General features: G+C 38.8%; 1 protein-coding gene across 2 annotated transcripts; it reads right to left on the bottom strand.

Annotated features, from left to right (window-relative positions):
* Positions 1 to 968: 968 nt before the first annotated feature.
* EXOC3 (exocyst complex component 3) lies at positions 969 to 26794 on the bottom strand. Of its 2 annotated transcripts, none has more exons than XM_039711068.1 (13): positions 26709 to 26794; positions 23707 to 23891; positions 19609 to 19828; positions 17253 to 17934; positions 12738 to 12855; positions 10132 to 10257; positions 8523 to 8623; positions 7918 to 8028; positions 6984 to 7134; positions 6128 to 6250; positions 3669 to 3830; positions 2374 to 2501; positions 969 to 1924 (listed from the first exon to the last, which is right to left on the bottom strand). In XM_039711068.1, the coding sequence occupies exons 2-13, from the start codon at positions 23848 to 23850 to the stop codon at positions 1753 to 1755; spliced, it is 2238 nt and encodes a 745-aa protein (XP_039567002.1). In that variant the 5' UTR covers positions 23851 to 23891; positions 26709 to 26794; the 3' UTR covers positions 969 to 1752. The 2 variants fall into 2 exon arrangements, with proteins under 2 accessions (XP_039567002.1, XP_039567003.1); XM_039711069.1 differs by having other exon boundaries at positions 26654 to 26764.
* Between the last annotated feature and the right edge of the window lie 246 nt (positions 26795 to 27040).

The raw sequence follows: 27040 nt of genomic DNA, 5'->3' as shown, positions 1-27040 counted from the left end.
AGGGGAATCCCGAGCGGAGCCGAATCCCGGGCGGAGCCGGCGCGCGCCCGCCCCGTTCCCGGGGCACGGACTCCGGCCGCTCCCGCCGGGAGGCACCGCGGGTGGAGGCACCGAGGCGGGGCTGCAGCACCACCTTAGCGCGGCGCGCGGGGATCCGCGCCCCGGGAGTGGCGCACGCGCCCCGCCTGGAGCCGCCGCCGCCCCTCACGAAGCGTCCGGCAAGGGCGGGAGCCGTCCCTGGGACCGATCGCTGCGGTGACCCCGCTCAGGGGAGCTGGCGTGTCCTGGAGGGGACAGAGCGTAATTTAACATCCAAAAGGCGCCATCGCTGGGAGGAAGAAGGGATACAGAGGGAAACAAAGCCTGCTGAACAGATTCCCTTACACAAAGTGAGCATCAAAGCACGCAGGGAAAGAATTTCAGGGACAGGACGGGATTAGAGTACAAGCCAAATTAGCATTACCTCACTCATCTTTAACTGAATTCTTTGCTGAGGGCTGAACACAACCCTCTGGAAAACAGTCACGTTCCCCTCCCTGTACCTACAATTTCTAGGCAGAGTGCAGTCCCATGGGACCCAAGCACCTCCTGTGCTGAAATCCCTCAAGCACAGAGAACAAGATGATGCTCTACTGAACCATCTCTGGGACACACTGTCCCTGTGACTGCAGAAAGTCACAATCTCAGATCCATCCTTCATCCAAAGTGCTGCCCTGCACATACCTGTTCTGGGGGACAGAGGAGCTGGGGACAGGGCTGGAATGGCACAAAGCCTGGGTGGCCAGAGTGCTGAATTAAAACAAGGTAGGCTCGCGTCTTCCTTGTGCTTACCTCTGGCAGCTCTGGTCAGGCACCAAGAGATAATGCCTTAAACGTGTCCTTCATCAAGGAATTTTGAATCCATCATTGTCTAATTATATTTTATAATTAATCGGAAAATATTGTGGAAATAAAACCAGTATCTTGTGTTTTCAGAAAACTATTAAATCCAATTTTTATTCACACTTAACAATGAAAAAGATTTACATGCTTTGTAAATCTACAAGGATGAAAATAATCATAGCTGAACATAGGAATGGTTTAACTTTTTATTGAACTGGTGTGCTTTATGTGCTGTTTTTAGTGAATCAGTGAAAAAAAAATTGTACCTCATGTCTTTATTTATTTATTCAACCTATAATCAAATTGCACTGTAGCAATTTCAATCAGTCCTTTACGTCAGTAAACTGATTTAATAATTAAGTTTTCTGCAATAAACTATTTTACACCAAAGTAAGTACATACACAAAATATAATGCGGAAGTGGATTGACATTAACACTGAATGCAGTGCCATATAAAGACAGTTCTAAAGGAGTCTGCTTAGGCATTGTAAGTGATGCGTGTTAGTATATCCAGCACTAATACAGCTCTGCAGGTTTTGGTACAAATATCTTTATATAGCATTGCAGTGCACTGTGCAAACATATTCCACAAGAAAGATGAATTTGCTGACAGCAAAACCAGCTGTGACAAACGGGTCAGTTAAAAAAAACAACCATGCCATTAAAAGCTTCTTTCTTCAAACATGACCTTTAATCCTTCTTTCAGGTATCTTGCATTTCCTCACGTCCAAGTCCTCAGAAAGAAATATGCCTAGCAAGTATCAATGTATACTGAACTTCACTCAAAATAGCGTTGCCAAATTTGCCCACAAATATTTCAAACCCGTTGATCCCAGAGCAGTAATGACACACAAACACAGAGTTGTCAATTACTTCAGAAGTTTTGGCACAGTGAGAGTAGGAACTGTAATTTCTTTAAAAATTGGCACATAGTTTGGATTCGGTTGGCTTGGACCTTGATCCAAAGTTTCAATGATAGTCTGCTTCATATCTCTGCTGGCATCGCCTCTCACTGTCAGCAAAGCTGCAATGTGGTCATCCCTGCCAAAGGAAAAGGGTAAAACTGGCATTAGGAGGCTTTGCACAAGAAAAGTGCTGGTTTTGACAAAATCTAATTGGCAATCCTTTCACTCAGTTTCAGGTACTTTTATTCTTAATCACATCTCTACTCACTCAGAACTGTTTTTTCCTGCTCAATATAAAGCACCATTTTGGCTGCTTTTAGGACTCTAAAACCTATTTCATTCTTCCAACACACAGAGCTGAAGTATTTTTAGTAATCCTCTGCAGTACTTAAGTACTTGTAACTTCTAGTCCAGCTCACATACATTGTACATTAGCCTTATTTCCACAAGGAAGTGGTTACATTCTAAAATATGAAAAATATGAACAAATTTACACACTGTTTTAAATTTCAAAATTTGCCCAAACCCCTAGGCAATTATGATATTATCTATCTAGATATCAAATCTGAGGGCAAGGAGAATTACCTGATATCTGGGTATTTACTGACTAAAGTTGAAACTTCCAGATAGAGCAGTGAAGGGTCAGTCAGCTTGATAACCTCTGCAATGGCTTCAATGATGTCACAGAGTCCTTCAGTGTCCTCTCCAGAGCCCTGCAAAAGTAAACAAAAAATATTAAAAATGCCCCAAAACAACAGCAAGATGCCTCAAATATACAAATAATTCATTAATTATATTAATTAATTAATATTAATATTTGTCTGACAATGCCCTTGAAATTCCCAAAAAGCTAAATTTTCAGACATTAAAAAACCCAAATATTTGTGAATTGTCACCATAACCCTTCTCCCTCTCTGTTCTTCATTCAGAGACTGAGAATATCAGTAAACAAAGTAGTGTCCTACAAACAATACGTTGTATTTATCCACATGATGATATATTCTAGTCTTTAACTTTGGGTAATTATGAGCATAAATATTAGGAATAACTGACATGAAAGCCTGATCTCTCCTGAAACATTTCTTCAAAACTCGCCCTCTGCTAAATTCCTTCAAGTCGTTTGGCCAACAAAGCAGCTTTCAGCAACTGATTGATTGAACTGCATCTATTTAAACTCTGGACTATTTTAGTATTCTTAATTCAAGGTAATCTAGTTCTGCCAATCAGGTATGGTTTGTTTCCTTTATTCCATAACCTCTTCCATCAACTACCCCAGTTTTTCAAGCTTTATCCTTCTGTGCATTATTTTTTTGCATTTCGTCATTTGTTGGCCCTAGGAGTCTTCTTGAAGATCCCTGTTCTTTACGCAGTTAAAACTTTTACGCCTGATTTGTACATTGATTTTCAAATACCTTTTTTAGCCTGTCTTTTCTATTTCTACTGGACTTTAAATGGGGTCAACATACTCATGTTATTGATTCAAATGAACACATTGCATGCTCCTTAGGTAATAAGCAATGGCATCTGTTTGATGTCTTTCTTCTGGCCAGGAAAAGCAAAGACTTTTTTTTTTAATTGCTTTTTTCTTTCACTTACTACTATGAATTCAGGGTACCTACCTCTCAGAGGCCATTCAAATATTCAGCTGCAGAGAGCTGTATAAACACAAAGCAGTAGAAACTAGTGCTCAGGAATTTCAGCAGCTGGTCTGTGTGTTCAGAATCTCTATCTGTGCCCTCAGCTGGCATTTTTGATATTCCCAAGTCACTTAACATTTTGGAGACATGGAGATTTAACTCTAGCCATTTCCCCCAAGCAATAAATGTGTGTGGTTATTCTAAATTGCCGGATTAACAGCACTACCCAAAGCAAATACTTACAGCTGCAAGCTTCTTAAACAAAAATCTGAACTGTTCTGCTTCTTTGATCATTCTTTCTGCACCCTCTTTTCTCTCTTCTGCATTCTTGAAAGATATACGTTTCAGCATGATTGCTCTGATGTATTCCACAACTACTCGCCGATGGGCCTCAAGAGTCATTGTCTGAAAGAAATGGAAAAGGTGGTGGGTTATGCCAGTGACACCTGCAGAGGTAGCCATTATTTTTAGGCTTTGAACTGTGTATTTCCACTGAAATACCAGTATACAATTTTTGCTAATATAGATTGAGTGGTTTTAGATTTTCACATTGCTAACATAAATGAAAATCTCTCCTTCCCTAATGATGAGCCAAGAAGCAACAAACCCAAGATATCTTTAATAATATGTCTGAGTTTTTTGAAGAACACCAAAGAACAATCACTTTCTCAGATCTTCCCTGACTGATTTGCTGTTCTGCACTTGTCTTTTTATGAGAAATACCTACTGGTACATGGATGAAGCATCTGGTATTGGTGCAAGAGTAATGCTGAGTTTTGGAAATAAGGAACAAAACTAAAACCCCAAAACCCTCACATGCTTATTTTTCAAGAGGAATGTAAGCAGAGTCCCTAAATCCCACAAGTCCTCGGGTGTTTTTTCTTCCCCTTAAGCATGGTGGCAAAGTTACTTACGATTAAGAAAAAACTGGCATAACAGGTAGTTGCAAACTTTTTATCATGTTTTATTAGTAGTATGATCCAACTTTAATTTCAAGTTGTTATTGAAACATGTTCTTCAGTCAAAATTTGAATAAAAGATTTCAGGAAAGAGAGAAAAAGGGGGAAAAAAAAGAAAAGAGGGAAAAAACCAACAGATTGCAAAGTATTGGAAGTCGCAACCCTCACCCAGAACACAGAAAATGCAGTTTCAAGTTCTGTTCTCAAGAGGCTGCAGAAGTACCAGTTAGGTGGTTGCTCAGGGATGGCTTCTCTTGGTTGGTGGAATTGATGCCAGTTACACAAAGGAAAATGAACTACACAGAACAGACTGTGGGGGGCTGACATGTATGGCCCATCCTGCTGGAGAGGAACTGAGAAACAGCTCCATTACAGCTGAGAACACCCCACAAGAGCCAACAGTGGTACAGTACAGCATTTAATTATACACAAAGAAAACAGTAAAGCAGAATGCCTTAGATCCAGATTTCCTCTGTTTCAGAACTCTGTCCTTCCTATTGGGCTACACTCTTCTTGGAGGTGCTCTGTTCATGTGGCTTTTAAAAACTGTACTTTCAAAACAGGGTTATCCAAGAATATTTTAAAACCTGAAAAAATTCCATCACAAAGCAGGGAAACAAAGGCATGGTCCAGCCTGTCTAGAACATATGGCATCTTTTATGGGAGATTTTTTGTGCTGGGAGACAGTGGCAAAGTAGGTATGTTGAACACCAAAGAATCTGCTTGTAAGCTTCTTCCCCACAAGGTGGCAATAAATGCTACATGATGAAATATATGTGATCGCAGAGATTGGTATTAACACCTCAAAAGTCATGCCAAGCAGTCATACCTCACAGTAACAAACTAAATCTGGAAAAGAAAGCTGTTCCATGGATATAGACTAATTCTGAGACTGACCTAACTCATTTTGTGCACTTTTTCGGGACTGAAAATAAAATTACTTACATAAGTCCTCTAGGATCTGCAAATACTGAAGGTTAAAAGGTCATCAGAGAAACTCTGAGACGTTCTCTTTATCACTTTGAGAATAAAGGTAAGAAAAAATAAGTGTATGATTTGGGGATTATCTTTTAAGTCCTTCTAAGAGCTTCTTCAAAGACCTCACTTAAATACAAATCTTGCTAGCTTCTATTAGGTTCGTAAGTGTTAAACAATCATTTAAAGCTGTCTTATTACATGAATCTACCTTTAATCTTCCACAAAATTATAATTGTTTCTATCAATAGAGAAATTCAGATATCCTTTGATAGACCAGAGGGAAAAAAAAAATCCTAACCTGGCACATTTACTGTTGTAAGAGCACTTTAAACGTAGCTATGCATTTGTTAACCCTTATGGCACCAAATTCACTACGCTTAATTGTACATATTAAAACTAGGAATTACTTGATGTGCATTTATAAAAAAATGTAATTACAGACCAGGAAAACCAGTTTCAGAAGAGCTAATTTTATCTGACTACAAACTTCTGAGAAGAGGTAGAAAAGTACAAATTGGTAAAAATATCTAGTAACATTCCAAGAAGTTTCCTGGACTAAACACTACAACTTAGATCTGTCTTTGACAATATTATATGTAGATTCAGATTTCTGCAGTATGATGATGAACATTTTTTCCTTTCCACCAATGAATCAATTTGAATTTCTGAATTTCAGTTCTGAATTCCATGTGGTGTTCAGAAATTCCAAATCAACATGATGCTCAGAGTACATTAGCAAGGTATCACTGAATATTTTGCACCTACCTTTTTGTAAGGCTTTTTAATTCTTGCGAAGTCATTGAAATAATCCTCTACAGTGACACAGATAGTCCCCACTGCATTAGACCCCATCAGCCACTTCTTCGTCATCAGCTCATTCAGATGGGGCTGAGAAGGTGACAAAGAAGAGGTCAGATCAGGTTTTTGACAGTTTCATCAGATCAGTGCAGTTACTGAAAAATGGGGGACAATTTTAAGTGTCGTCAATTTCTAAACTATGCTTCTTCCACATCCTTCCTCATGTAAGCCACTCAAGGTATTTATATGAGTTCAAAATTTTATTACAAATCTATCAAGTCCCAGAGCATCTCTCTTCACCATTTCCTGCTGTTTCTCTAATTGCCTTGTTTCCCTCCCCACACTCCCAATTTCTTTAAAGTAGTAATTTTTTCCCTGAGGGATTCTATACAAGAAGCTAGAATTCCTAAACATGGAAATCTACCAGACAGAAAGGGGCCCACTGTTAGAATCAATTAAATATATTAATTACAGGTGAACTGTAACTGCAATGACAACTTAATAGCAGCAGCAGTTTCCCAAATAATTCTTACGACTCAACAACATAAGACTAAGTACATTCTGCTAGAAAATATTAACTATATACAAAGGACCTGACTTAAGTCATCCCATGAAACCTAATTCAGCAACCTTCCAGTCTCCTACATGCAAATTGTACCAGTGAAGAACAATACTAATGTTTACTGACCCTTTGCTAGCCCATATATAAAAACCACGTATTCTACATATTTTGCAATCAAAAGGCTCCACAACTACTTAATTCTGAATTATTTTTTTTCTTTATGAAGAGTACTTCTGGGATTCTGAGAAAACAAGTTCTAACCTCTAAATCCATGAAGACTTCATCTAGCAGGCTAGAGCAGCCTTCTTTAGCAATGATGTCTAAAGTTGCATCCATATTTGCATGACTGATTGACAAGGTGTCTTCCATGTCACTTTTCAAGTATTTTCTTTTCAGACTGATGATGGATTCTCTGTGATGAAGGAAAATGGGGGAAAAAAAGGGTTTTCATCACCCACTGATGCTCAATTGCACTACTATTAAATTTTTGGAGTACATACATGGAAGAAGACACAGGACAGTTATTTTAGCAAGGGGAAAAAATGCCTGCTACTTGCTTTGGAAGCCTTAATTTATTCTCCAGCATGATTTTGGAGTGGTCAGTGTAGACTACATGTGTGTTGCTAGCAAATTGCTGATGATGAGTAAACCTGCAAGTGGCAGCAGATACAGCTGAAAAGGAAGTTGGATTGCTCATCACTGAAACATGAGCCACATTCTGATACTCTTCACAGAAGGTCTGCCTTTACTCTTCTCCAGTTCAGTTCACCTTGATCACACTGCTTGAAAGTGATCTGTGGGAGAAGATTGCAGGACCCAGACAAACTAACTGAAATGACCTTTTCAAAATCTGGAAGGCAAAGAGAAATGTTTCTGTGGCAATGAAATTCTTGGGATAACATGTGGTTTTTCATTGGTGAGGGGTTTGGTTGGTTGGCTTGGTTTGCCAAAGGCAAAAGCAATCACAATACCTGTCTCTCAAAACAGCACTACATTTAGACTTGTTGCCTTTGTTCAGTCAGCTAAACTACTGATTAGTTTACTATTAAGTTTACTATTAAGTTTATTCAGTTAACTACTGGTTAACTGAAACTCGCTTTGCATACAGAAGAGAAGGTTCTGAGAAGAGGTAGTATTACACCTGAAATATCAAGAGGTGTTTTTCTCCCAGTACTGCAAGAACATGCAGACTTACTTGAAGGTTTGACAGTTGTTGATGACTGCAATCATGTACTGAACATAGCACTGAGGGTACTGACGATTTTTTAGATGATCTTCTTTATAAAATTGTGCTTCATCTTTGTACCTGTAACACATGAAAGGAATGACATTAAACAGACACAAATCTGTAAGAACTCAAATACACCCACAGGACCAAATGCTTCATAAGGGTCTGTCAGGTGTTTAGAAATATCTTATAAAGAGTGTGTTGCTTGTGTGACATTTAGTCCTTCTCTTCTGGGCAGAATCCAGCCAAGGACGTTTTTTCTCTCTTCCTTTACAGAAAGAGGTATGAATTTGAGATATAAAAGAAAGAAGAACTAACTAAAAAAATTAAGAGCTGTTTGCAGACAGGAACTGAAAGTGCCACTCACCAGCACAGAAGAACTTCTGCAGTGAAATTGGGGAAGGGAAGAAAAGAAGGAAAGGAAAGAAAAGAAATCCCTGGTTGGCATGAATGTGATAGGACGAAGACAAAGCAAAAAAGAAACATCCAAACAAAAAAAACAAGCTTGGAACTGTAGGAACAAAGAGAGACTATGGTGGGATAAAGCATTTGTATTTTAAACATTATGTTACCTGGTTAGAAATGAATTCATTTGCTGAAGACATAGAATGAGTACCTTTGTTTTCAAATCTTCATTTATCTGAGCAGCCACCTGAAGATTCTGCTCAAACATCTAAGACAAAAATAGTTTAATTATAAAGAGAGGCCTTTATCAGTGGTAAAATGAAGACAGAACTCCTGTTCTGTCAGTAGATTCTCACTGGCACCAACTCTACAGATGCTTTTTGTTGGTGTTTTTTTTTCCCGAGAATCCCACTGACCAAACCAAAAGCCACTACTTTCACAAGTGTAATTAATATATTACTGGCAACCATTAATGCATGCTGCAGTGTTCTCCTGATACTGAAAACAGCTGCATTTTTAATTCAGCAAAACAGTACTTAATCTCTTTAATTCAGTAGTGCTTTGGCTTTACAGTGTATCAAAGTTCTAGAGTCAGCTCCTGCAGTTAGTAGTGAATAACACTACAACTCAAATTCCTTTGCTTCTCTCGTATATGAAAGTAGCGAGCTCGCAACAGTAAAGTAAAGGAGCCTCTAAACTTTAGAAACACGAGCAGGTACAAGATCTAGGTGACTTACAGGCAACTAGGTTTGAGAGGAGGAAAACTAGAAAGAAAGGATTCAAAGCCAGGTGGAAACATGAGCTGTTTCTATGTTAAGATGATTTTGAAAATTTCACTGCTACATGCATCTCAGCACTGCTGTCCTTCTCAGCACGACACTAGAGCAAATAATCAGCCACCAGTTTCTTTGACATCACACACTTTCTGAAAATGATTAGATGAAGTAAACCTTGGCACTAATACAAATGTGAAAGAATATGGCAAAAATCCTGGTATAAGGTGGGAAAAAAATACAGCGGGAAACAAATGGAGGAAGAAGAGATAATCTATCTTTCATTGAAGGTATCTAACACAATTATTTATAAATTAAAATTAGAAAGTGAGCATAATAACCTGACATTTTACTGGTTGATAAAGATCACTTTCAAAACTTTCCAGTACTGACAAGAGGGTGGTGCAGGTTTGGGTATTTTTGTGGCTTTTTTTTTTAAAGGATTTTAGAAACAGCCTTATCTTTTCTGGTTTTAACTTGAACAGGTATTCATGTTAACTGAAGTAGTGTTTAAAACAGCAACAGTTTCAACCTTCTATGGAACTTTTTATTCTAGTATTAAGGTGTTTGCATATAATGAGTAATTTATAGTAACAGATACATGCCTAACTACCTTAGCACCATATTAACAAACAGCCTAACTCAGCACTGTATTAACAAGAACTGTTCTAATAAGTCACATATCATCTGGTTGGCTTATACTATGGCCTTACATCAAGAGAACCTAGTAAAAGCAGCTCACTAAATACAAATATCAACTAAAAATATGTTTCAAATCTACACATAAAAAAGAACTATGTCTTTAAGCATTGAAGTAAAAAAGGTTAACAAAAACCTTCAAAGAAACAACCCCTTCAACTAACAGCTCTACAGGGAAAAAAACCTCAATATACTTCAAAAGACACAGAAACAATAGTATTCTAGAAAGTTTGGCTTCCCTCCATTCCTTCAAATCCATGTACTGCTTCTGTAGATTTTCTAGAACAAACAAGTTGTCTTATACCTGAAAAACAATAGCTGGGAGTGTAGTCTGATAGTACCCATCTTGATCTGCTTCTGGTTCAGTTTCTTTTATCCAGTCTTTTTTATCTGTCTCCAGTGCTTTTCGCAGCCAGCCAATGATGTTAGACTTCATTTAATAAAGCAACCAAGAGAAAGAAAAGATTTAATTCAAAACAACAGAACCCTCTGCTACAACATCTAGAATAGCAGTCATTTCCACAATGTGAGTGGCATAGCAACAGACAATGCGGACCACTCTTGCCATTCCTACAGGATATAGGTAACAAAATTTGCATTAGCAAAGACAAAGGTTAGAATTGGAACACAAGTGTAGTTCGAAGCTTTGGCACATTTTGAAAGGGAGTGCTCCTAACACAAATAGCAGGTCAGTTTGTCAGAATCAACGTTTACTAATTTTGGAAGAATTTACTAAGGCTCAGGCTTTAGGTTTCAAACAGAATTTTTCCCCAGCTGAAACAATAAGATTAATACTTAATGTAGGAGAAATAGCACATATCTGCCTGTACTTCCTTTTACACCTAGGCTTTAGGAAACTGGTGCTCGTTACTGCTGGGTACAAAACCCCAGGATCAGATTAAATAGGTTGTGTTTCTTGGAACACAAGTGCTGCAGAACACAGCAACGGATACAATGGCTGGCTCTCCTCCCATCTGCCCAGCACATTGTTCAGCACACAGACATTAGGAACAACTGGCTTCAGAAGGAGATTAAACCAGTTTTCTGCATGACACATACCACAGACCTATTCACAAGAGTAGACCAGTATGTTTGCTAAATATGTAATTGGATTCTTTGACCAGTTTTCTGCATGACACATACCACAGACCTATTCACAAGAGTAAAGACCAGTATGTTTGTTAAATATGTAACTGGATTCTTTCATTTCTGTCTTGATTGGGTCTGCTTTGTTAACATTTGCTTAAAACCTGTAGTAATATAAATGTTTTTACCTCTTTCCAACATGTTACAGGTGTCTTACTGTGCCCTACCATGCAAAATTACACACTACCAGTAGGCACAAACAGAAAGGTCATAAAAGTCCATATAGTACCCTCTTCAATTGCGTGAAACAAGGCACTACCTTTCTTCCTCATAAGCATGGAATTGCTCTAATGAGATATGACTTGCATGACTTAATATTTTAAGCCAGCAGCCCCAGGGACTTTTTTCACCTTAAGATCGGCATTTACATTACAATTTTTTTCAAGCTGAGGTAACTGGAAAAATAATATGCCAGAAATCTGTTAAAATCTATTAGAATTTTATTTCTCATGGCATTTTTATTGATATAAACTTCAGTAATTAAATTGATAGTCCCAATCACTTGTACTTAGCTCTACAGAACTAGTTACATTGTGTTTAAAATCACTTTTAAACAACATCAAAAGAAATAAGGTAGAGGTATGTAGTTCCAGTATTTTCTGCCTTAAAAGAAAGATAAAGCCAAAAATCAAAAATAGAAAAAAGAAAGCCACTCTGTTTATCAGAGTAGCAACTTTGTTTTATTTATATTCTATAAATAAAATAAAGCAACATTCTAGACATAATAGTTTTCAGTAAGTAAGGAAAAAAACAATTCTAAAGAAAATATGGGTGTATTTTTTCATGCTAAATGAAGACAAAATTAATTCAAAGGCATTTTCTGAGTCAAGGCAAAAGTAACTTGAGAAAACAAACCAATGTGCTTTTTGTTCCAAAGCTAAGTGCAGAAAAATAAACTTGCATAAAGGTCCTAATAAAGCCAATGGGAAGCAGAGCCTCTAGTGACAACTTCCTCGAGTGATTACAAGGTTGGTTCATATTATTATGATGAGTATAAAGTCCAAGTAGTTGCTGTTGCTGGGCATGTTTTAGTAGCTGGCACATTCAAAGAAGCACAAAAATTTCCCTCCTCTGCTTGGCAGAGCTCCTAAAGCTAGGATAAGTAGGCATTCATTGGATAAGTTAAGAACAGCAAGTCCAAAGTTACAACTACCCAAATATCCACTCTTGGAGGCAGTTAGTGGATCTGACAATCACATAATGCTTGCTTTGCCACAAAGTTCACCAGTTTCTAGTGACTCTTAGGATAACAAAGAAGCAGTGCCTTTATATTTAAGATACACTTGAAATGGCATCTACAAAAGGAAATTATGCTCATGCAGTTAACAGGCGTGAAAGGAAAAAGGCTGTTATAAGAATCAAACTGGAAAACATGAACATCCTGATTACCTTGAAAAGATCACATCTGTATCAAATGTTGATGTAGCTACTATGGGGACCAAACTGCCTACAGTGTCTTTTTAAGTGCTAACATACCAGCACTATGGATTTTGGCATACGAAGACTGGAATTCCTTCCTTTCTAATAAATTATTATTAATAGTCTGTAATGCATAACTACGCCTTGAAATGTCATGATTTACATATATAAAACCATCTGATTATGGCTTTATAAAGAAACTTACACATAGGATATGAACATTTTCATAAAAGTGATGGTGTTGGATTTACATCTGTCACAGTTTTCTCTAATGGAGGAGTAGCACTGAGGTACTAATAAAGACATAAACTCATCTGAATGTGCCTTTGCACTGTTATTACTCACAGTGAGTGTTGACATATACTTGCTGAGCAGCTGGTCTACCACATTTTGTGAAATCAGAGCATCTAGAGAATTTACATCCACTTCAGGAGACAGTTCTGAATTTCCCATCATCTCTGCACTGAATAAAAAAGAAAAAAAAAAGAATAAAGAATAAAACATTTCAGATTAATAAAGAAAAACGAGATAAAAAGTTAAAAACTAAAAAACTATGCAACTTCTGTACGTTCACTGTAAAGGGCAATTTTCCAATACCTACACATTTCAAATGTTTTTAATAGCAAGTGCGACAATAAATACATTTACAAGACATGTAAATAAAACTATATGAATGAAAGAACAGAATGTAAAAGCTACAGCTGAGGATATAATAAAAAGTATTAGAGACATTTAAATATACAACCTTTTCATGCATTCCTTATTTTTATGTGCAAGAAGTAACAATTGCTTGAAACAAAATAAAAGCCAACTGTGGGCTTTTTGTAGGGGACATTTTTATGTATCTTCTAAATTTCACAGGTGATGACAGACAATTGATACATTTTGAATTTTAGAACAGTAAAGATCAGTGACAAGTATGAATTACTGTCCTCAGATTCTCAAAAGAGCTTCTGTTTTGGTACTTGTATCACATCCATATAAAAATTAAAATATATTAAAAGAAAAGCTACCTATGCTTCCTGTCTTGGTGAAGAATATGGCTAATATAAGAGGAAGAAGCATCTTTCAAGACAAATAAATCAAAGGTACACTTCACAGGTACTGTTTAAGAGCAATTGCATGCAAAGAAAAGTTCTTGATTTTATAGAATTTAAAAGAAACTAAAGCAAAATATTTTGATAAGGATTATACAAAATTAATACTTTACAGTGCTATTCTGCATCTATACAAGATCATAAAATTGTGTAATCAAAAAATCCCCAAAGCTATGCCAAATCACAACATAGCAAGAACTCTTAATATTTCATGCTCAAAAAAATCAATAAGTCAAACCCACACTCTTCAGAGAGTGCTTTATTAACAGCTGATGGAAATATATTCAATCATAATAGCATAAATTGTTTCACATTCCATTTATAGTGTGCTTTTCAGAAGCAAACCACAAATTCTGTATTTGCAGAGGTTACTATAAAAACAAATGGCAACTTAAATTCCTAAACAAGTGTCCAGTTTGTATAGTTCTGCAAATTGAAGTTGTTCTATGGGTACATGCAGGGAGTCAGCAGAGTGCTGCTTCCACTTCCTAGAAAAAATAAATCTCAAAGCACCGAAGAAACCCACTACTGCTACCAACTTAAAATACCAAAATTCTTGTATTTGAAACTATAAAAACTACTGTGACTGATCATCCTACACTAATAGCATCTTCTTGGCTTGTAAGAAAAGAGGTTGAAATTATTTTAGGTGGCTCAGTCTACTGAGAAAACTGAATTCCATTCTGTTGCAGTTTACAGAAAGAACGTGTAATAGCAGGACCTGCTCTAGGTTGATTTAGAGGAAATGTGAGAAGCTGTTTATGGCACTGTGCCACGTCAGAAAATATTTCTAGCATCATTATCCCTGTTCACAAGGCCACAGAGACATAAACCTTTTCTCAAAGCACATCACCTGAAACCCCAAACCAAAGACCAAAAGCTTCTACCTCTAGCCCACAACATAAAGATTCTTCCTACACACATTTTCTCCTTCCTGATTGTCACAACCAAGTGCCCAAGGGAAAAGAAACGACAGACAACCCTCTTCCAAGTGGCACAAGACTTCTAACTGTTGGGAAGTTACTTACCTCCAACAAGAAGTTTATAATCAAGTTGCAATTTCAAACATCACTGTAGTATCTGGAAAGTATCATTTTATAAAACTTCCATTCTGCCACCAATCCTGCTCTATCTGAGAGATGAAGAGGTGAAGAGAGATACTGTCTCCAGAGACAGCACCCAGCTATATATGCACTAGGATTCCTTCTGTTCCTTAAAGTCAACATTGTTTTGATTGTCTGTATCAATCCTGGTGAACTCCTAGCAGTTTTGTCAACACTTGATCAGTGTCTCATAAAATGATGCCATGAATATGAGCATCAGGATCTTACAAGACTTATAATTTTCCTCAAGCACAGATTTAATAATAAGAGTATGCTTCCAAAACTCTCATTGACTTAAACATGGATGAGAAACCCACCTAACACAATAAAACTCCCACTCAAATATTAAAGGCTATTATTCCACAAGTAGCATCACTTTATTTCTGAGCTGTGAGTTGAGCATATTTCTAAAAACAGCTTCCATGCACACATGCTCTGATAAAGAAGCCCCCATATTTCTTTTGTAACCCCTATGTTGCAAATGCTGAAAAAAGTTGTGCATGACTTTATCAATCCATCACATGGAAAAAAACATCAATGCTTCTTTTCAGTCAGTACTCTCTCATTTGGTTTTGAAGTGCAGCTTCAATATACAAATACAATACAAATTTATATTTTCCCTCTATTATTCAGAGTTCTTATGATGCCAGATAATCCATTCTCCTTCCTAGTTTATTATAAACATACCCCTATGGAGAATTGTTTATTGTACTGTTAAAAGATGTTCAGCAACTGTGATTTGATAAGCTCTGCAAATATCCCTGTTGAGAACTTTACTTTCCCACTCAGAAACCTGAGCTGATTTGTTCTCCCACTGTGCACTGCCAATACACAGTAGCTAGTTCTCATAGAATCATAAAAAATGGTTTGGGTTGGACCTTAAAGACCATCTAGTTCCAACCTGCCTGCCATCAGACCAGGTTGCTCAAGACCCTATCTAAGCTGGTGTGAACACTCCCAGGGATGGGGCATCCACAACTTCTCTGGGCAACCTGTTCCAGTAATTATCATCCTGTTTATAACCTTTTATTGCAATATACTGGAATACAATTCCTGTACTGCCCTCTTGGGCTTTTTGTTTTAGAAAAGAGAGAAAGTCAAAGCCTAAATTTTTTCCTTCAAGGTACTTCCTCCATCCCACTTGTTATGCAGATACACAGGGAGAAGAGCATTCTCAGATATCCTGTAGTGTGTCTGCTCCTCTTGGTTTCCCTTTCTTCACAGACTCAGCCACCAGGTGCTACAAGCCACATGACTTGCTGCAGCAAGATTTGTTTGCTTTGTAAATAGAAGTAACTCTGGCTTTACTCCCTGCCTTTGCCCTTCCAATGATGGAACACACAGATTTAGAGTTTTAGTTCTGAATTGTCTAACTCAGTAACAATGTACTCTGCTTTCTGGGGGAAGGTAGAAGGGCAATTTTAAGACCAAGAATTGCCTTACTGGAACAAAAGCCCCAGGGCACAAATAAAGAGCCCGAGAGCAGGATTTCTGCCAAGGTCATGCATGAGAAGGACTCACATCTCTGATTTTCATTCACTGTAGAGTTATTCCTCTGGCCTTCAAAAGAAAAAAAGGCTAATTAACTCAGCTGCTTATTAGTGGCTGCATCTCTTATACCCTGCATGGGTACCTAAGTATGCACAAGTGGGTGCTCCTGATTCTTCCTTGGAGGGATGAAAAACCAAGAGGACTTTGCAGTGCAGAGTAAAACACAGTGCTGAACACAACCCTGAAAGCTGGTTATGAGAACTCCCCAGAACAGTATGATCTCCTACTTCTATGCTTTATGGCACTATACCCTAAACCCACCAAGTGTCTAAACTCGTTGCATTAGTGATATTGAACAATTGAAGACATCAAAAGTACACACAGCACAGAGCCTGGGTCAGTGCCAGCTATTCAGAACAGGATTACAGTCATGAGCCATAGAAAGGCTAGCAGCACTTTTTCCCAAACAAATCAGTCGCTCTAGTAACTACACGCCAGCAAAAACTAAACCGTTGCCATTTGAGCTGTTTCTACCTGGAAAATGGAAAAAAAGCAACGAACCCTCCACCATGCTTAAGTTATCCCAACAAATCTGACAAGTCAAATAAAATAAGCATAAGTCTATCACAGAAAACAACCTATAAGCAGAAATTCTTCTAAATAAACAAATCGTCACAGTTTTGAGAGAAAACCTAAAGGAAGTTACCACATTCTTTCCATTTAACAGTAATGAGGCAACTGAAGCAGTCCCACCCCCTGTAGAAGAGAACAATAGAAAGTTAATAATCATACAGATCTTCCGGGGCTGTGGCCACAACAAACATTTTGTTTCACACATGAGCTCTCAGTCTCCTGTTCTTCCCAACATTTCACCAGACTGGTACACAAATACGAGGTGACTGTAGCTTCATGCACGTCTTTAACTGCATTAAAATTTTAAGCAACTCAAAATTACATATTATAAAATACAAACAAGTTTTAAGGAGGAACTTCCAGGAAGCAACATGTGTAATGAATAGTAAAGAACTTGATAGTTTGATATTATTCTTTTTCTGTTTTATCTTTTTGTATATTAATAGACATACAGATACTAGCCCAAACTGTGTTTTTCATGTCTCCTCGTTGCATTCCTCCTCCTATTGCTAAGAGAAAGGATAAGGGGGCCTTACCTAGTGTATGTATTCAAAACCCAGCTTAGAAGGCTAACGATCTCATTTGCTTCCAGATCCTCTGCAGCAAGCTCTTGCATTCGTGTGGCCAAAGCTTGATGGTACATGTTTAGCAACCTGTTGAAAATGTCATAATGGGGAGGAAAGCATTGATCCAGCAGGGTCTTGGCCACGAGCAGGTCATCAAGGACGTATTTACGGATGATCTCGAGATGCCGCACAAGCCACATTTTGTCAGATTCTCTGGTCTCTGCCTGAGTGCCTTCAATCCGCGTGCTCACAGTTCTCTCTAAAATATTGAACATTTTTTCTTTCCACTTCTTTGGTCTGCCAGGAGGTATGAATCCAGTCTGTTTTTTTCTGTCTAACATGCGCCTGTCAATTTTCTCCTCCCTCTCAATTATCCTCACAACAGAGACAAGCAAGGTTGGATCTCGACGGACTGTAACGAGGGATCTTTGAACCACCATCCAAAGCTGCTTTGCCAATTCCTCAGACAGTTTCTGCATATCCCCAAAGTATGTGTGGATGAGGTTCATGTCATGTGTGTTTTTGCTGTCCATGCGATACTGCTCATACATCAGGTCATCACGAGAACACTCCAAATCCATCAGTTTCCGGTGAGCCTGCAGAAGCTCCCCTCGCTCAATCAGGTCGTGGGTCTCCCTGACTATCTCTGGAACTGAAAGGCAGGCAAAGACAAAGAAAAATCACATATAGTACAACACTGCTACCAAAATACAAACAATTAATACAAGACAATAAAAGTACTAGGAAAAAAGCTGGAGAATGGCTGTAGTAATTATTTTTAGATATTCTGAAGGAAATAAGATTGAAATATTAAAATATTATTAGTAAATGTTACATATCCATTTTTAATCAGTGTCTAAACAAAGATCATAGTGCCAACACAATTTTCTCTTTCCCTCCTGATGCCAAAAAATACATTACATAAAAGGCTTTTAACTTGCCTGACTAAAAGCCACTCACTTTGTAGAACCTGAGGCTGCATAAACCCAACAAACGCCAAGCTTTGCCTCCTTCTTGAACAGTTTTTGGTTGCTTAAGGCACAAATGAAGGATAGCGATAATTACCTATGCTGCTAAAATATTTAGAAGATATTTTGTCTATTATTTTTCAGTATTTGAGCAATCGTACAGAGGAAGATTAGGATCCTGTGTGGGAATAACTGAAAAAGCTTGTCAGAAAAATCTGTCACTGCAATAAAGGCAGCTTGTGATAAAACTGGCAACTCACAAAAAGTTCTAATAATTGTGTGTAACTGTCTTTTCAACCATGATAAAAACTACTTTGTTTATAAAACATTTGATCATCTCTGAGCAGAACAACTAAACTGTTTAACAGTTCCAGGGGGAGATGCTTCATACTGAAAACCTCTCAGAAAGCCTCAAAAGGTTTATTGTCTCAGTTGCATTCATGTGTGTAAAATGAAACAATATCCCCAAAACAACTCCACACTGGAACACACATAATTTTGCTATTCTTTGTTTTTAATTGCCAGACATTGCATGTAAACACTCTTCTTTAAGTTGCACACTGTATCTGATACTGTAAAGGTTAGGTACACACAGAGAGTAAACTAATCAACCTGGTATGGCTGGGAAGCGTTTTTGCTTTATAGGCACACTTTGTGTATTAGTATCAGAAGATAAAAAGAGAAAAAACACTGTTTAAATAAAATCAAATTAGTCTGATAGGTTTAGTTCCTGTTACAGGGGTAAGATACTTAAAATTATTCATAAGTAGAGAAGTCCTGGCAAGGAATTCACCATGACTAAAGATGGAATACAGTGTGCATTCCATCACAGCTACACAAAGTGACACAGGTGTCACATTTCCTTTATCTTTACAGTATCCATTTTATTGTATCAATCTTATTTCATTTTCAAACCCTCACAGATATACAGTGGTACGAAATGTTTTTGCCCCCTAAAATAATTTTGTATTCTTTGTACCCAACAGGCTCACTGTAGGTGTCCAGCTCAGGTGGCAATACACCAGAACTTTACAAATATTCTTTCTGTATTTGTTGCTTCCATATTTCAGTCTTTTATACTAAACATGTTATCCCAGCTACTGATTGCTTGCAAAAAATTTCTTCGTGAGTTGTGTGTGATGGCCAGACTAGAAGTTCCTACAGCACAACTTAGTCTTCATTTATATTAGATGTTTACCAGCTACTTCTCTGTATGTCACGTGTAGGTCATTCTCCCTTAACTCTTCGTTTCCAGTGAAGTTTAAAGCCCTCAACATTACTTGACAACCTTAAAGATGTTAGCACCATATCAAAATGTTTTCAGTATGCAATGGATTACAGAAAGAACAGTAGATTACCTGAAAATATATTCTTGAGATTTTCTACAGCAGCTGCCAGTTGGCTGTGTTGCACTACAGCATCCTTAACATCCTTGAGGTTTTCTATAGTATTGATGCTCTGTCTCCAGTCCTTATTGACATCTATCAAAGACTGCTGGATGTCCTTCACATCATTCAGTGCATTGTGCAGTTGGCTTAAACCTGTTCGTACTCCATCTAACTGTGACTGTATTGCTGCCTTAAATATAAAAAGACAGAGCCCATATTAATCTTCGTAAGTTTCATATTTTCAACATTTCTCAAGATTTAATTTTCATTTCAGTATCTAACACTTTCAGCAGAAAAAAAAGCAAAGCAAGTATTATAATTGACTATAAATGTGCAAGCTTGTGTGTGCACAATGTTGTGTGTACCCACATACCATTTTTTTGAAGTTCTGAAGCTGTATCCAGTTTTGAAGGACCTAGACACAATTAGTCCACCCACAAACTAACATTGGAGCTTAGGGAGACAGACTGTAAACTTTGTAATCTATATTAAACCAGGATCAAAGGAATGAGACTTCTCTACATTTCCTTCATGAATTAATTTCTAAGGAGGATATCAAAGAAAGTTGACATTTCATCAAAATGTTTGGTATGTGCGGATTCTCAAAAGTATTTTACTAATATAACGACAAATTTTTACTTGCAACAGAAAATGTTCTAAAAAAGCCCAAATTTAATTCTGAAATGTTCTTAAAACAACTCCAAAAGCTCCTGGAGGCAAAAGAAACCCCTAAAGCAATTCAGTCAAAACAAACAACAAAACCCCAAACTGAATATAATTTTCATGCTGTGAAACATCAATGACCAGACCAACAAGGCAACTGCTACATTATTTTGGCATGAAGACAGGTTATTGATATGGATGTCTTGTGACAAGTGACACTTGAAATAATGACTTTTCAAAGAGGCTTTTAGGCCTGAATATCATTCAGGTGTCCAGATACTGCACAGAAAATGCATTATAGTGCATATCTGAGTGAAAGAAATCAGATCACATCCACAGCACATTTTTTAGATACATAGTTTTAAAAAGATGTGATGAAGGTGAAATCATGGGAGTGGAAAATGCAACTAGAAATAACAGGCTTCAAAAGCCAAGCAAGCTATCAGTGAAAACTCAGCTGCATAGCTCGGGAACTTGAGACAACCAGTAAAGAAAATGAGGCACTAATCGTTTTGCTAGGCTCAAAACACATTTATTAGCCAAACTTTTAAGGCCCAGAAGCTTGGATAGTTGTGGAACTTGTTGTCGGATACTAGAAGCCAAAGAGGAAATCCTGGTAACTGCAAACAACATTTACTGTGTTTTAAATGTACTGGGAAAGTGCCAGAAGAATGCAGTGATTTTTAAACTTTATTTATGTACTTTCAAATTATCACATGCTGATTTTATTGATAAAAATGTATTTTCCTGACAGACTCAGCACAATTAAGCAGTAGTAAGGCATTTTTATACTGTTTCTATCTATAGAACTGCTGCATTAACACATTTTTCCTCTACAGGAACTGAGATAATTAGGATACTCAAACACAGTCTTCTGCAGCTGACCATAAAGTATTTTAAAAATCACATGATCATTAAATGTTCAATACTTCTGTTTTGATAATTTTGTCTGAGGCAGATTTTCCAAGTATTACATATTCAAACTTTTGCTTATTTATCTTTTGCAGAAACTTGATAATGTTGAAACGCTCAGGGATCTCAATTTTTTACACAAACAGACATGGAAAATTCTAAAAACAGATATCCATCCATGCTCAGTTTGTCTTCAAATAATCAGCTGGGGCCAGGGGATGGGGTGATGGGGCAGGGAACATAGCATGTCCCAGCCTAGCATTGTAGACTTTGCTTCCTAGAATGCATATTCATCTTAGATTGGATTGATCATCACTGTATTACAGAAACGAGAACAAAACTAGGCCATCCTGGGAAAAAGGACCAAAACTACTCTTTTGTGTTTTTTCAACATGAAGCCAGAATCAGATTGGATTGATCATCACTGTATTACAGAAACGAGAACAAAACTAGGCTATCCTGGGAAAAGGGACCAAAACTTCTCTTTTCATGTTTTTTCAACATGAAGCCAGAATTCTGGCTTCCTGGTCTCCCTATGGCTCAAATCCATGATAGCACAGCAGCTAAGAATCAAAAGGGAGAGGACTCATGCATGTTTATATTCTGGAACATCCACAACCTACGAACTTCCCTAGGATATGTGTATTTATACAGAGTTTCTCCACAGAGAAGTTCTCCATAGACTGAGTAAGAGCACAAACGAAAATGGCTGCCAACAATTATAATTTTACAGGCTCTGAAAGAGACTTCAAGCAGCTCTTCTACATTCTGGACTAAAGAACCCAAATGCACCAGTCTACAATGCTACCTGGTGCTCTTCCACATATTCTTTCAGAGTTCTGCTACCGAACCCCAAAAATACTGCTTCACTGAGTGCCATCACTCTCATACACAAAACTGATAAGTTTCAAAGAAGATTTTCCTCTAAAACTTTATGTTACACGGGAAGAAATGCAGTGAGGGATATAGGAAATGGACATAACTAAATATACAGAAGAGGATTTGGAGAGGATGTTTAGATTCACCTGAAGAAAATTATGACAAAGATGGCGGCATATCCAGTCAGAAAGAAGCACCTAACATGTTCACACTGAAAGATTTCCCATGTGTTCATTCACTCAGATGAAGCAGTAATCAATTCAGTCTGAGAAGTCAGCAGCTCCAGCTGATAATCCTGATGTCTGTTTCCCCATCTTCCACACCACACATAGATACAGTTTAAATCCTAGTATTTAGTATTTCCTACATCCTCTCTGTGCTCCCATCCATTAGAGTAATTCTCATGGGAAAATCTGCACTGCTGTCCATTGCATTTCTAACCAGCACCTTTGTCAAGAATGCATCCTGAGTGGATTAAGGGGTATTGAACTTCTTTTTGGAACAGGTATTTCCGACCACCTATGGATGACTGAACTAACTTAGGGCAAACAATAGGGAAAACAGTGGATTTAGGCATTTATAAGACTTATGAAGTTTAGTCACAACTGTCTATAGAAGCAGCCAGGCAATTGACTGTGCTCATATATTATAAATAGATCATAGTAACTAAACAGCTGATCCATTTTTAATAGACTCTATATGCTTCCTGACTTAAATCTGAAAAGCCCAGTCCAAGCCATCAGAAGCATCAGTTTCTATGCTACAAAAATCAACATGAAATTTGCTGTATATAAATACCACATTATATATATCAAATTTTTTCACTGTGAAAGAAAACTGGTTATCTTCTACTTCATGCAGACTCCTACAAAGGAAGAGCCATTAAATAGCTATAAGATAAACTAACTTAGTGGAATATAAGATTAGATACAGTGTATACCAGCCACTTTGACCTGAGAAAATGTTTCCCAAAACACTTTTCTAAGACTCTATTTTGCCTGCTTAATACAGTGGTCTAAAATTACTATTGCCAAATACCAGTGAAGGAAGAAAACACAAAACTCAGTAACATACAGACAATAAACACAGGATGACCATACTCCTATTTAAGGCTAAGTCCATGTGTGTGAATGTGCAACCATTCACACGTACATATGCAAAGGAGGAGCAAAATCATGGGGTCACTTCCAAAAGAGACAAAAATGTGACATATTTTAGCTATCTTCCCTAAACCCATGTAAAAGTCAGTCAATCCTTTTTCAGATGCAATCACCAATTTTTTGTTACAAGTTCAGTATTCAGTCACTAACACAAAGGTTTGTTGGCTGACAGGCTACACAGCAGGGTAGCTGTCCATGAATAAACTGCAGAAAGTACAGGACCTAAAAATACTTGAAACACTTGAATAAAACATTAGTAAGACATACAATGTTAGTTTGCATTACTTTCAGGACACAGATTTTCTGGTTTGGATACAAAGTAAAAACTGAAGTCCCTGGTTTAAAACTATCCATCTGGCTGAAACGCAGATTCAAAAAGAAAAAAAAAGAAGAAAAAAAGAAAGTACACTCATGATACACCATAGACACTCAGGTTTATCCAACTCCTTTGTACCTTGAGTCGAGCTTCTACTGAAGCCTTCTTACGAGCTTCCCTTCTGCGATACTGTTCCACTTTATCCAGCTGATCAGGACGCTGAAGCATTCCTGCTACCCTCTGAACAGCTGTTGCAACTGCTTCCCTATCCGTTTCCTCCATGGTTGATTAGGACCTCAGAATGCCTTCATTACTTAACAGGACTGAAAAGAAATAAAACATTTTTTAAAAGCCCACCTTTTTTCATTCTATGGCTATGTGACATTTCAAAGCTAACAACTGGAGAATTAACTTTGGCAAGAAAAATGGTGAAACTTGACAGAAGCATCATTAAACCACAACATAAAGAGAAGCAATTGGAATTCTACAAGAACTGCATTTAAAGGCACTTAACTCAGTCTCCTTAGCTGCCCTGCAATGTTTATTGTCGCTGTTTTTGCATTTACCTTGCTCTAAGTTTGAATTTTAAAAAAAAACCTAAAAAAATACCACCAAAAAAACCCACCACCACAAATCTTCATTAAAAGAAGGGATTCTATTTAATCCAGGGGTAGGCTAGCCTATTAAAGGGGTAATAAGACAAGCATAATTGAATCTTGCAGAAAGTTCAAGCAAATGTCCTAACTCATCCTGAACTACAGTTGGGTGGAGTTGAGAGAACCACAGCCCTCCTGCAGCAATAGGTTAATTTTGCTACCAAAACTGGGTAGAAACATAGGCAGTGGAAGCTCCAAACACAGAGACTTAACTATAGAGAACTTCCATTTAGGCTTCTGATGGATAATTTTTTATTTCCTCCTCTTGTTTTCAGTTTTTCTCACAGTATCAGCCCAGTCCATCAGGGGTGTAGGGAAAAGTTATTCAAGTATTTCACCTCAGTCTCCAGCAGAATTCCTAGTGAAGCCAAGACATGCAGGCAGACCAGTATGGGGAAAAGGTAACATCTGCTGTCCATCAAGGCAGACCTGTTCTCTCAAATTTCGTTAGCCACTAATAGAAAATAGGGAGGATCAAAGATGCAATACCATGGTGTCCACGGACCTCTGAGGAATGTATCTGGAGCTCCTCATTGCTTCAAATTATTTCCAACATTTTATGTCTTTAGCGTTGCAACCAAACAGAACATTTCAGGTTCTGCTGCCACAGCTAGAGATTATACTCTTTCATACCCATATTATTCCTGAAAATCAGATATCTATTTTCAGAACATTCTGCATTCATAAATCCAGTGCATCACTTAATTTCAGCAGAACAGTGATGTAAAGAACTGTGTAGAGTCCACCACAAAAATAAAGTGCTCTTCCTTTTTGCTGAAAGAGCAAAAGCAAGCAAACTCATGGGACAAGCGAAATTGATAAATGAAGGAAACATTGGGTGGGGGCACCCTACAAAACAACTGAAGCAAAGAAAAACCCTACAAAACAACTGAAGCAAAGAAAATTGCTCACCACTCCTCACAGGCAAACTAACGCTCCAGCCAGTCTCTGAATAATCACTACCCTGGAAACAAAACCCCCATATTTTTTGGCTAAGTATGATATTTACCAGGGAACTTCCCTTTGGACAGTTTGGGTCAGATGCTCCCACTGTGCCCTCTCAATCTCTGCCCACCCCCAGCCTACGTGAGGGGAGTGGAGGGCAGATTAGAAAAAAGAGAAAGGCTTCACACTGTACAAGCCCCCTTCAGCCACAGCCAAACACTGTGGTGTGAGCAGCACTTTTTTGCCACAAACCCAAAACACAGACTGTTGTAAAGAAAGTTAACTACATCCCAGCCAGACTCTGCAGAGCATTGGCAAAATTCCTAATGTTATAACTTATCATGGGTAAAGAGCGTTCCAGGCAAGGTTTGCCTGTGAGCTCTGTAAGAGCATAAATCTATGTCTCAAGTTCTGTATCTCTAGTACCTTCAAGAATTACATGCATAAGTATGAACTTAGTCCAGAGTTATGTCTAGTGTAAACTCCTGTCCCTCTTTACTACTGGCCTGGTTAACTCAAACCATGTTTGATTTCTTACTCTTCATCTAAACATCCAAGATCTACATTCATCACTTGTGTTTTGGAATGAATACTCCAGTTTCATTTGATTCAGTAAATTTCCAAGCTATAAGAGCTCTACCTAAAATTTTAAAAAAATGATACTTTTAAATATGAATTTACTACAGAAATTATATTCTGCAGCAGAGAGCTTTATCCTGAATTACTGCCCTTATTAAAAACTCTGAATACATCCCCAGAGTTACAACATCTTTAGCTCACACAGCCACTACCCAAGCATGTCAAGGAGACCTCGTCAGCAGAATCAGAAGCCAGCACACTGTAACTAACATGTCGAGGCAGACAGGCTCTTGTAGAACCACCCAAAAGGAACAGCAAACTTTAAGAAGCCACGTCAATTTCATACAGAAACTGTGAGTCAAAACTACATACATCTTCACCGCAAAATACAGGCAGAAGTGAACAAAACTACGTCCGAGCCGACTCGGGAAGGCTCCAGCTGCAATCACACCCTTCTCCTGGGGACCCAGCTCCAGAGGCGAGCCAGCGGGGGCGACAGGCTCGCAGGGGAGGCCGCTGTCCCCGTGCAGAGGAGGCCCCGCTGCTGCCGAGGAGCGCAGCGAGCCCTCCGAGCGCAGCTCGGGGAAAGCGGCGGCGGCAGCCCCACACCCGCCCGGCTCCTCCCTGGCAGCAGTGGCTCAGCTCGAATCGTTCGCACCGACGCAGGTGCCGTCCGTGCCGGGCAAAGGCCGGAGACCTGCCCGCGGGCACGCCGAGCTCCTTCGCCCTCCGCCGCGGCCCCGGGACAGGACGAACCCTCAGCACCCCCTTCGGCCCCGCCACCCCGAGGGGCTCCCCGCATCGCCCCGGCCCATCCCGCCCCCCACCCCCTCGGCTTCCCACAGCCAGACCGGGGTCCCTACAAGCCGCGACAGCCCGGCAGGGGCCGGCGCGGCGGCGCTCACCGGCCGACAGCGGCGGGGACGGGGCGAAGAGGGCGGGACGCGCGGCCGCACTTACCGGGGCCGCGGCCGCCCCTGCTCGGGAAGGCGCTGACAGCCCCCGGTGCGCCGGCGCACGCCCGGCCGCGCACGCGCACTGCGCTGCCGGCGGCACCGCCTCCTCACCCGCCTCTTCCTTTTTTTTTTTTTTTTTTTTTTTAACAGTGGTTCTGTAAAGGGGCGCAGTGTGTGCTGCTGGGGCCTCATTCAAAGTCCCCGAAATAGTTTTGAAAACAAACAAACAAACAAGCCAATAAAAAAAACTTCACGGCTCCTGTGAGACGCTAAAGCTTCGTGTTGGAGCGGTTGCCTACTGCAGTGGGGAAAAAAAGGAAGCACACGGAGTGATTT

This window comes from Passer montanus, unplaced genomic scaffold, assembly GCF_014805655.1.
Source record: "Passer montanus isolate IOZ18808 unplaced genomic scaffold, ASM1480565v1 scaffold24, whole genome shotgun sequence".
NCBI lineage: Eukaryota > Metazoa > Chordata > Aves > Passeriformes > Passeridae > Passer > Passer montanus.
The sequence above is the reverse complement of the archived record's forward strand: the minus strand, read 5'-3'. Positions and strand labels throughout refer to the sequence as shown.